The 11,082-nt window shown below is 35.9% G+C and overlaps 1 protein-coding gene across 1 annotated transcript; it reads right to left on the reverse strand.

The window, feature by feature from the left end:
- Positions 1–1,155: 1,155 nt before the first annotated feature.
- Positions 1,156–10,711, reverse strand: LOC110110475 (putative glycerol-3-phosphate transporter 5). Its single transcript, XM_020841968.2, has 2 exons — positions 9,611–10,711; positions 1,156–2,117 (listed from the first exon to the last, which is right to left on the reverse strand). Exons 1-2 carry the CDS (start codon positions 10,602–10,604, stop codon positions 1,570–1,572), a joined length of 1,542 nt encoding a protein of 513 aa, XP_020697627.1. The 5' UTR covers positions 10,605–10,711; the 3' UTR covers positions 1,156–1,569.
- Positions 10,712–11,082: the final 371 nt, after the last annotated feature.

The following is an 11,082-nucleotide window of genomic DNA, read 5'->3' on the forward strand; positions in this document are numbered from 1 at the left end:
AATATGGTCAAGAACTTTTCACTCCTCCGTAGTCATAGAATTTGACTTCTTCGTGATTCCTTCCAACGGTAAATACAACTATTGATATATCAAATGTTCAGTTTACATCCTCCAAAATGTGAAGTTCAAGTTGTTAAACTTCTCAATCTTATATCTTGCTTCGTCATTCATTACTCTCACTCGAACTGAACAACCAACGTCGAGACATTGTACGAAGAATATTTTTCGAGTGCGAGGGAGGATCCTTTGCACCCATCCAAGGAGCATAAGAAATTGACATGAAATCCAAAACAACAGTACAACCCGATTGATCAACACAATCAGATTCCACACAAAACTAATAAGTTGTATAGCATTTTTTTTTTTTTTTTGCCAATATAACTTTTAGGATTTTTTTTTTTACATGTATATAGCTTACTAAAAGAAGTTGAATCTACCTCTGGCATAAGTATTATAAATTAATAAATAACATATTTTTTGTCTCTAAATATCTACCTAGTCAAGTGAGCTCATAAACTGAAAAACCAAATCTCATCAAAGTTGAACTTGAGCTCATTTAAAATACTAGCTCGAGCTCAAACTCATTTAATATACTAACTCGAGCTTGGGCTCAAGCTTGAAATACTCGACATATGAGCTTGTTAAAAAGTCAAATTCAGGCTTACTTGGCTCATTTACACCACTAAATAATATCATTTTACAGACATTTTTATTTTTAAAAAATAACTATATACAATAAATAAGAGAAATACTATCAAATATTATTAGAATAAACTAACAATTCATTAACTCTCGCATGCATCATATGAGTTGACTTCTAATTTATATTACAACAAATGTGCTGATATTATAAGTTCAAATCATTGCTTATTTAACTAAGCAATCATAATAATTTCAATTATTCTGACAAGCAAAATATCTATGCAATAATTAACTTGACCATTACTTCTCACCAGATAGCTTACTAGCTAAATAAGATAGAACAAAATTATAGTTCTTAGGAATGAGAATTCTCTAACATTGCCAGCAGCTTTACGCAAGGGATAAAAGGAAGAAATTTCAAATAATCTCATAGATACTCTCCTGTATACTGAATTGAATAATGAATGTTGGCAATTGAAGAAATTTAAACTATTACTAATCCCAACAAGTAAATTTTCTTAGAGAAACTATGGAAGAATCAATTTGATACCCGAAGAAAAATTTACAATCAATATCCAGAATAGTATAAAAATGTACATGTCTCTGGATTAAACATTCATCGCATGAAGGTAATTCATAGTCTAATCAAGGAAAAATTACTCTGTGCAGATTCCGGACGGCGTCCGAAGACCAATCAGAACACGCCACATCACTTTTTGCTCGATACTAGTGCTCGTAACGGGTGACGTGGTGCATTTTGATTGATCTCCGGACCATCCGATGTCCACACAGAATAATTTCTCCTAATCAAGGGCATCTTTTAAAAATACATCCCTACAGTATTGTTCAATGATATTATACAAAATTTATAAAGAAAAGAAAAACACTTTGTAGCTCATTTACAAAGAAATATAATGACCATGAAAATTACCAACTCTCTGCATCAATGATGGTAGAAGATACTTGCTGCTTCTTCTTACTAGTTATTTCAGCTTTTGCAATGTGAGTAAGGCACATAACTGCAAGTGAGTTAGAAAGAATTAGCATCAGGAAAACATTGTTCCATCCCCAAGTTGAGATATATCCTGTAAGTAAGGGCCCCAAAGCAGCACCGATGGAACCTGTACCATCAATAATGGCTGTAATGGTAGCCAAAGCACGAGAATTTCCTTTAATTAAGCCTTGTGTTCCAAGATCAGCTGAAACAGCTGTGGTGATTAGGGAGTAGGGGCCATTAACAAAAAATCCAGAAAGAAACATCAAACCAATATTGAAGTGCAACGATATGCCTCCATACATTCTGTACAAAATGAGAGAAGGAACTGACAATATAAGGAACATAACTGAAGTGATTGCTCGTGCGCAAAGCCAATCCGAAATGAAGCCTGCTGAAACACCACCAAGCACCCCTCCAATGTCGAAAACAGTTGAGAGGATTCCAGAAGTTCTGTGTGTTAGGTGCTCTCCAGAAACAGCTACAACATGGAAAAAAATTTTACGCGGTGAGCAACTGTGAAAGAACTTAAGATTCCATGGCACATCCTAGATGTAGATTCTTTAAAAAATAGATTATCATAATCATCATTATCACTTGATTCTTGATAGAACAACAACAACATCAAGCCTTTGTCCCACTACGTGGGGTCGGCTACACGAATCCTTTTTCTCCATTGTGTAATGTTAAAAGTCAAATTCTCGTTTAAATCTAATTAAAAAATATCATTTCTAATATTTTCTAACCAACTCTTTTTAGGTCTACCTGTACCTTTCTTAACATAAGTCAAATCTAATACCTCTACGGCTCTACTATCCTAACCGAGTCATCGGAAGGCTGCTATTTTATGTGACCAAACCATCTAAGATTCTAAGGCGACTCTCTCTAATCTTATCTTCCACTGGAGCTACTCCAACCTTTTCACGTATATGCTCATTTCGAATCCTATCTCTAAGAGTAAAGCCACTCATCCACCCGAGCATCCTCATCTCTGCAACACTTTAGTATTATGCTTTTCTTTTAATGGCCAACATAAGGCACCATAAAGCATTGTAGGTCTCACCACCATCTTGTAGAATTTTACCTTAAGTTTGAGGGGGAGGGACTTTTCTATCACACAACAAGCCCGATGCATTCCTTCATTTTAACCATCCAACTTGAATTCTACTGATAATATCCCTATTTATCTCACCGTCACTCTAAACAATAGATCCAAGATATCTAAAACGTGTACTCTTATTAATGACTTGATCATCCAAAGTCAAAATCCCCTCACTATGTCTATTACAACTTAAATTACACTCCATATATTCAATTTTAGATCTACTCAAGCAAAAACCTTTAGACTCTAAGGTTGACCTCCATAATTCAAGTTTACCTTCAACTCCCTCTTTAGTCTTATCAACAAGAAGAATATCATCAGCAAAAAAAAATACACTATGGTACATCCTCTTGCAAATGTCTAGTGTCTAATAAAAAAAATGATTCATGCAACCGACCCTACATAGTGGGATAAAGACTAATTATTATTGTTATATCATCATTATCATTTGACTAATTCAACTATTTATGACCAGCACTATAAATACTCATTCTTCATTCATTTTCAACGAATGTTGATTGATGAGTTAAATATATTATGTGCAAGTTCTATTCATGTTAACTTCAATTTACCAATATGATGAGCACATCAGTAAGAGATTCTGGAATGTCTATCATCGGAAGCAGCACAGAGCGACAGCCTTGATCAGAAGTCTTTATTTTTATTTTGCATTTGTGTTTCTTGTATTAGTTGTGACGATTGTACCTTTTATCTATTTGTGTTTGAGTTGTAGCCCCGAGGGCATTCTTGTCTTTCTTTTCTAATTGTTTGGAGGCCTATATATAAGGTCCTCATCTTGTATGAGAGGGGATGATGATATTGAAATGAAATTTAGTTTTCTTTGCTTGATCTCTAAATGAGTTCATGAGAGGAGAGACCCTAGGTGGGTGAGAGTAATACCCGTCAACCTTCGGTGGATTCCAAGGTTCGCGGCTCCATTCTTTTATTTTCTAATTTCGTTTTACTTTCATCTCCCCTCCTAGCCCCTACCCGCCGGCCTTCCAAACCCCCATCCCCTTTCCTCCTCCCAAATACCGAACCCCACCCAACAACTCACCCTTGTGTCACCAGCCTCCCCTCACCCGTCCATCACCAGCCCCACCCAACCCCTCACCACCGACCTCCCCAAACCCTACAAGCCGCCGACCATCAACCCACCACCCAAAGATTTTGAATTTCAAATTTAAAAATAGTCCATAATTACTTTCCTTAATCGCGTCCTCATTAATTTGGAAAGTTGCTTCATGTAAATTCAAATTCAAATTTGAATTCTAAAACTTCCCATATTAATAATGTATATTAGGAAACCTCCTAAACTCATTAAAATCTGAAATAAATTTCATATTTAATGGCAATCCTCAATTAAATCCTTTCCAGGCCCATCAAATTTCCCCTCATGTGGCCGGCCCCCCTCTCTAGCCCTTTCTCTCTCCAATTTTTGCCACCTAGACCCTCATTAAATCCCCATTAAAACCCCATTGGCTGCCGCCCAATCAAGCCACCCTTATTGGAATTAATTTGAATTTCAAATTGAAGATTCAAATCCCTCCCAACCCCATGCATGCCACCGGCCCCTCCATGGGATCTCCCTCCTCTCTCCTAATTAATCTCCCTCCACTTGAATTTGATTTTCAAATTTCAAATTCTTAATTTCATTTTCCTATTTTACTAAAATCTGAAACTAATTTCAGATTTTGTATTACTTTCCCTCTCCAAACCCAAACCCTAAGTCCACCAAAAGCAAGCCCCTCTTCCCTTAGCTGCTCCTTCTTCACTCCCACCTCTTGGAAACCTTCTTGCCTCATGAACTACACTCCAAGAAAGAGGAAAGCCTCCCTCCATCGACAACCCCTTGACTAGTGCATGGTCGATCCGGATCGGGATTGTGGATTCCTCTACAACAATCAAAGTTTAGTGGATATTCATCAATCCACCTTCTTCAACCTCAATCCATAAGTGGATAACTCCGTAGAAGATTACATCAATCACACTTTATTCACATTGGCGTCATCTATTGAAGAGAAACTATCATCCGGAAGTCGGCGGAACATTTGGTACCCACCCACGTCTCCTCCCTCTATCGGCGAACTTTCGTTGGGCTACTACCATAGGTGTCTTCTCAACTTCGGTAGCATCGCTTGGTTTGCAAAGATTCTTTTCCACTAACCCTATTAGACGAGCTTGAGTGAGGTAAACTCAAGGTGACTTTTCTATTTGTTAAGTGTGGGATCTCTGATTTACAATATTTAAGTTTATCTTTATGATTGAAATCATTCTCAAGTGATTGTTATTCTATCTTGTAATTGATTGCCTTTACATTATTAATGGCCTTAAGTCTAAGCATCTAATCTTGTGAAACATTAGTTTATATTGCAAAGCTTAAATCAATTTCTTTATAATATCTAATGCAATTCCTATTGGTTTCACATCACGATATACTCCTAATCCTTCAACATTAGTATCGGCAGCCCCCTCTTATTCTGCATTTTCTACTCTCGGTCACGCATAAGTATAACACTACCACCAAAACTTTCTATATGTTTCCTACCGCCACATCATTAGTGAGTGCAACTCCCAAAAATTAAATTTGATGAACACTAACAGTTTTGTCAAGAATTACCATGAAATGATCAAGTTATATGCTGCTTTTGATTGAATGAGTGTCACCCCTAACAAAAGGAATAAAGACTATACATCTTCTGCTATAAAAAGAGCATTCCCTAGAAGGAATCCCTGTTGGAATGTGCTTGCACAGCATGCGACTTCTTCCTGGATGGTAGTTCCTGCATGGTAGAGCTGGCAGTTTCTCTTCCTAGAAGAAACTCATGCTGGCATGGGCATAGACAGTAAGCCGCCTCTCCCTAGATGATGTGTAATATCTATCACCCGAAATTCAAGTAATTTTTTGTTAATGATCATTAATTTTAAATTAATTAATAATTATGAATATTAAAATACTTGACGATACTTGAATGAATCAAGGTTTGGGGTTGGCAAAGGGGAAAATGCAAGTTGTGAATTTGCTCTGTGAGCGCCACAGTGGCAGGGTTGGCGGCACACGGCATTGAGCTCTCAGGTTTTTAAATAAAAAATAGGTTTGGGCGTGTGCTGCGGCATCGGGTCTCAAGTGAGAATATTCTAGGAGAATCTAGAAGGTTCTCTAGCAGCGTTGTGGCGCTAGTTCAAAATAGTGAAAATGTAATATTAAAATATCTGAAACAATTTTGCCATTCTCGTTCCACCTAGCCTTGCCAGAAAAGAAGTGAGGAGAAGAGGAAAGAGATTCGGAGGCCAAATCTCAAGATTCATCCGTTGGGCATGTTCGGGATATTGTAGAGCTCGAGATAGACTCCTAAACCCCTATCATCTTATTTCGATTCCAGTAAGTTTATAAAAAGGATATGAATAAAAATATACTTTTTTTTAATTTTACGAAGTTTTCACAGTGTGATTGTTTATATGCTATGCTTATTATTAATGGAGGCATAAGTGTAAGTAAAGTTATAAGCATGCATCTAAATATGTGCATTATAATCATTGTGTTTTATGCGTCGATGTTTTTATTGAATTAAGTTTAACAAATATTCTCAAATATGCATTAGTAAATTTTAAAATTAAAAATAAAAAAAAATGCATTAGTAAATTTTGATGGGAAGTGAAAGTAAAAGTAAAAGGCAAGTGAACTCTGGAGTATAAGTATTATGTACTGCACCTAAAAACTTTTGTAAAGTGGTTATGAAAATATAAGTGCTAGCTCTAAGATCAAGTATATCCTAGAACTTTGGTAGATTAATGTTTTATTGGAATCATACTTATATTGTAGGTCTTTATGTTTTCTTTAATTCATTATTTTTAACTATTTGAATTCAATATTGATATCTATGGGGATTGAAGGAGGGAGTCCACTGAGCTAGTTGAGCTCACTTTGTTGTTTTTAAATGTTTCAGGCAAAAAAATGGTTCGGTCGAGTAGATCAAGTCTAGAGGAGAATTCTCTGAGCTTGAAGTATAATGTACTAATTTTGTAATCCAATTTTATTTATTCTGAAGTAAAAAAATTGAAAGATGATTGGATTATGCATTTATGTTATGATAAAATAAAAGTTGATAATACTGCTTTTATATTTTAGAAATTTAGTAGCTCTAGTTATTTTTATTAGCAGATGAATTAATTAATTATAGGCTTAAATAGGTTCAATCTTTCCATTAATAGTTTATGGACTTGGTTGGCATGGAAGGCCCTCATGCATTCAGTGTCTTTAAATTAAAACCAATTGCAATATTCAGATATAATTTCTTAGTAAGATATATTTATTTCTCCTTTATTTTGCATCTTTGTAAACCATCATTTATAAGGCCAGGTTTTGGCCAATATATGCAAGTGAAGAATTCCACAATTTCATCACTCTTCTTTTCTCTTACATCTTTTTTCTAAGATGATATCAGATATAGTTTCTAGCTAATCAATAGTGGACAGCTACAAGAAAGCAAAGATGGAGAGAAGATAGATTTTTACTCCACCATACCATGCCACGCTATCATTCAAAGATTCTCCATGGAGCACTCACTTCTTCAAATCACATCTTAAAAACTTAATAAGAACTCTTCATATCATCTCCCTTGGTTCAAATAGTTATTTAAGAAAGAAAAAAATTTGAATACCTAAATGATACCTAAAGTGGTTGGTCATTCCTTTCCTATGTGAGATAGCAATAACACCTTGATGATGCACACGTTTATCAATTTTACGAAAGAACACATTTGATCCATGTACGTCGTTTACACCAAGTCCAAGGGCGGAACAGGCTTCTTTTTTAAGGGTAGACAAGCATAACATATAAATAAATTAATATTTTGAAAAAATAAAATAAAAATGAATAATTCAGAGTAAAATCTTATATTTCATAATAATTGATAAAATAAGCAATACTTATAAACTTATCATCCTATTTTAAATTTTTTAGTAATTTTACATTTAAATTTCATTAAAATCATGAATGCATAATCAAATTTATTTGTTATCTAATTTATGTAATTAAATATTATTAATTATATTTAAAAAATTCCTTATCAATCCTAATTAGATTAATAAAATCATACTTATTATATATTAATATAATAATTAATTAATAAAATATTAAACTAATAAAACACAAAAAGAACTTCTACTTTCTAAATTCACATTGAAAGTCATCACTGCATATTATAAGAGAAATTGAATTTTTTTATTATCTAATTAGTTGGTTCTCTTTGATATAATTATTAATTAATAAATATTATATATTATTACTATAGTAAAAAAACAAGCAAAATAAGTAAAGCTGATAGGAGAAAAAACAAATTTGCTAAAGATGCGACTGTGTTGTACTCTGCCATTACCTGACTATTTTTTATAATTTCTCCTCTTTGTCTTGTTTATACTCTTCCTAAAGTTGTAAGCTTGCCCATGCTTTGCTTTTTCCTCCTCGCCAACTCTTCGTTTTTGCTCCAGCTTCTCTTATAGTAATCTTCTTTGCGTCCTTCGATGGCAATGTTGTTGTTGGATCGAAAGTCACTACAGGAGCCAAGCGAATTTCATGACTTGTAAGGGAGACAGGAGCGGACGGAGCTCGAACCAGTTGGAGGTTGTTTATATATTTATTTACTTATAAATATGGACAACATACAGTTTAAGGTGATAAAAATCTCTAAATAATCCTTTTTATTTAACAAAATTATAATTTTGAGGGTGGACAATTGATGTATTCAAATGTTAAAATTTTAACTCAATTATTTGAATTATGCTATCATAGTAGAGATACTAAGCATTGAAGCATAAGTTTCACCAAATACTTGACCACATTCACAAAAAATTGGCAAGAACTGAATTTTTTTTACCTAAAGATTGATGTGGGGAGTGTGCGGGTAAATGCATCAAATTTGTGAAAGAATAAAAAACTATGATTTTCTTACAAGTCTCAATAAAGATCTAGATGAAGGCATGAAGTTCATAGAGGTTCAAAGAGAAGAAAGTAAACAGAGAATAGTGCTTGGAGGTAGCAAGACTGCTCTTCAAATTGATGAACTTGCTCTTGCGGCCATCAAACGCTTGGAGCAAAACCTAAGAAATAACTCAGATGAAAGAAAAAAGAGAGAACATTTGTGCAATGTTTGTAAAAAGACCAATTATACACGAGAATATTATTGAAAACTTCACAACAATCCAACAAAATTGATCAATCCTGAAAATAAATAAATTAAAAAAAATGCTTATCAAACCAAAAGCAAGAGATTAAAGATCAATGGTTAAAACGTTGAATGCACCTCAATGCAACAAAGCAAAGGTTAAAGATGATCTAATATTTAGTCATTTAATGTTTTTCATCCTCCATATGCACCAAGGGCAATGAATCATCATAATTAAGAAAATGTACAAAAAAGAAACCAACCCATTCATGCTCGAAATCCTATTCAATATCCTCATGGATAGGGGCTCAATTTACCATAATAATGAATTTTCCTCGGGATCTCAAGAAGAAATTAAGATGGTTATTTTGCTGCTTTACTTTCCAAAAACTTTAAGTGTAGCATTTTGAGTGAAGTAATACGGATAGCCCTATGCTTCTATTGCACCTTCTCCTAAGCTTTATGATCAAAGGAAAATCACTTGTAGTGTAATTAGTTCATCTTTATGTGAATAGCAGTGATTTTCTTTCATACTCAAGCAAACTCTAGTTAGTAATGATGCAAATCACAATACTGAGTTATCAGATAAACTATTAACATTCAGAACAATCAACACCAAATGCAGTATCACATTATCAAATTGTATTCCATCAAACTGCAAGAACAAATGACAAAAGCCCGAGCTACTTGCATGAACTCCTCACATACCTGTGTGCCGAATGTAAAATGGTAGCCAATAGAGGAAAGTGTAAGCAACAAGCTTTGAGAAGAAGAGACAACAAGCATAGGATGCCACACTCGGCAGCCTCCACGCCTCAAAGAAACCAATTGGCTCTTCCTCTCCTTCCGTGCCTCTGCAACTCTTTCCTTCAGTGAGCCCGCGCTGGAGAAGAGCAGTCTCGTCAGAAATGAGTGAGTTTTTCCCATTCAAACTCTCCACTAATCCATCATCATTAACAGCAAAAGAGTCTATTGCCACATTCAACTCCACTCCACATTCCATATTCTCGAGCGCTAAATCTCTCGGATGAGGCACCAAGCATGCAAAGACCAAAACCCCAACCAGGCCAATGACTAACGCCGGCACGATAAACGACCAGCCCCAACCAAAATTGAGCACGCATGACGCAAGCACGGAACCAAGAATATTTCCGACGGAGGTATTCGAGTTCCAGATCCCCATGATAAGTCCCCGCCTTGACGAATCACCGAACCAATTCGTCACCACAGCAACAACACACGGCCAGCCGATGGATTGTAGGAAACCACCCGCAACCTGGACAAGGACAAAGAACCAAAGCCGATGCACGTCTAACCAGTAAGCGAACCCAAAGGCGGCCGTGGCGATGCAGCTTCCGAACATTCCACCGGCGAGGAAGCGGCGGAGGTCGAGGCGATCAGCAGCGTGGCCGGACAGGTACATGCCAGCGGAGTAGGCCGAGAGGAAGGCGAGGTCGAGTTCGCCGAGACGGTGTGGCCCGCGATTTCCATCGAAGGGGTGCCAGCCGGCGGCGGACGAGGAGGTGGAGTTGGTTGGATCTGGGGCGAGGACGCTCTTGACGATGCTGGGGGGTTTGCGGGAAGCGTGGAAGGCTGAGTAGGCGAGGAAAGTTAGGAGAAGGGAGCGGATCTGGTGTTGCTGCAGGCGGTGGGATCGCCGGCTAAGCGGCGGAGCCGGCGGTACAGGGCCGGAGCCGTCCATTGAAGACTACTGGCTGCTTGCGGCTTCGGCGTTGGTGCATTCAGCATGGCAGAAGTAAGCTTGGTTAGGGCTGGCACCAGTTTGGTCGGACGATTGAACGTAAATATTTAGTATCTTCTCATTGTTAATTTATTTAAAATAAAAAAATTATATGTATATATATGACATGGTGTACTAAAGGATGTTAGTCTTGACATTGAGGGGCTATTTGGCAACAAGCGGAATTTAGTAAATTCCGTAAATCCGGATTTAGTAAATCCAAAATGTGTTAAATCCTGAAAATTGTTTGGTATGCAAAATATTAAACCCTGAGAAACTATTTAGTAACATATTTCAGGATTTATAGCAGTTAGAGATTTAAATGTAAGGAAAATAATTATAACTTAAAAAAAATTATAATTAAAAAAAATATAATGTGTTATAAATTTAATAATATGTTAAGTATAAATTACTCATTAATTACTATTTAAACAATTAA

Source organism: Dendrobium catenatum, unplaced genomic scaffold (assembly GCF_001605985.2).
Source record: "Dendrobium catenatum unplaced genomic scaffold, ASM160598v2 fragScaff_scaffold_1520, whole genome shotgun sequence".
Lineage (NCBI taxonomy): Eukaryota > Viridiplantae > Streptophyta > Magnoliopsida > Asparagales > Orchidaceae > Dendrobium > Dendrobium catenatum.

Bases quoted from the DNA above. Each gene is read 5' to 3' on its own strand.
- LOC110110475 (XM_020841968.2), bottom strand. From the start codon at position 10,604: ATGGACGGCTCCGGCCCTGTACCGCCGGCTCCGCCGCTTAGCCGGCGA. The intron at 2,118-9,610 runs GTATGTGAGGAG...TCCATGTTGTAG, and splicing joins ATTTTACATTCGGCACACAG to CTGTTTCTGGAGAGCACCTA.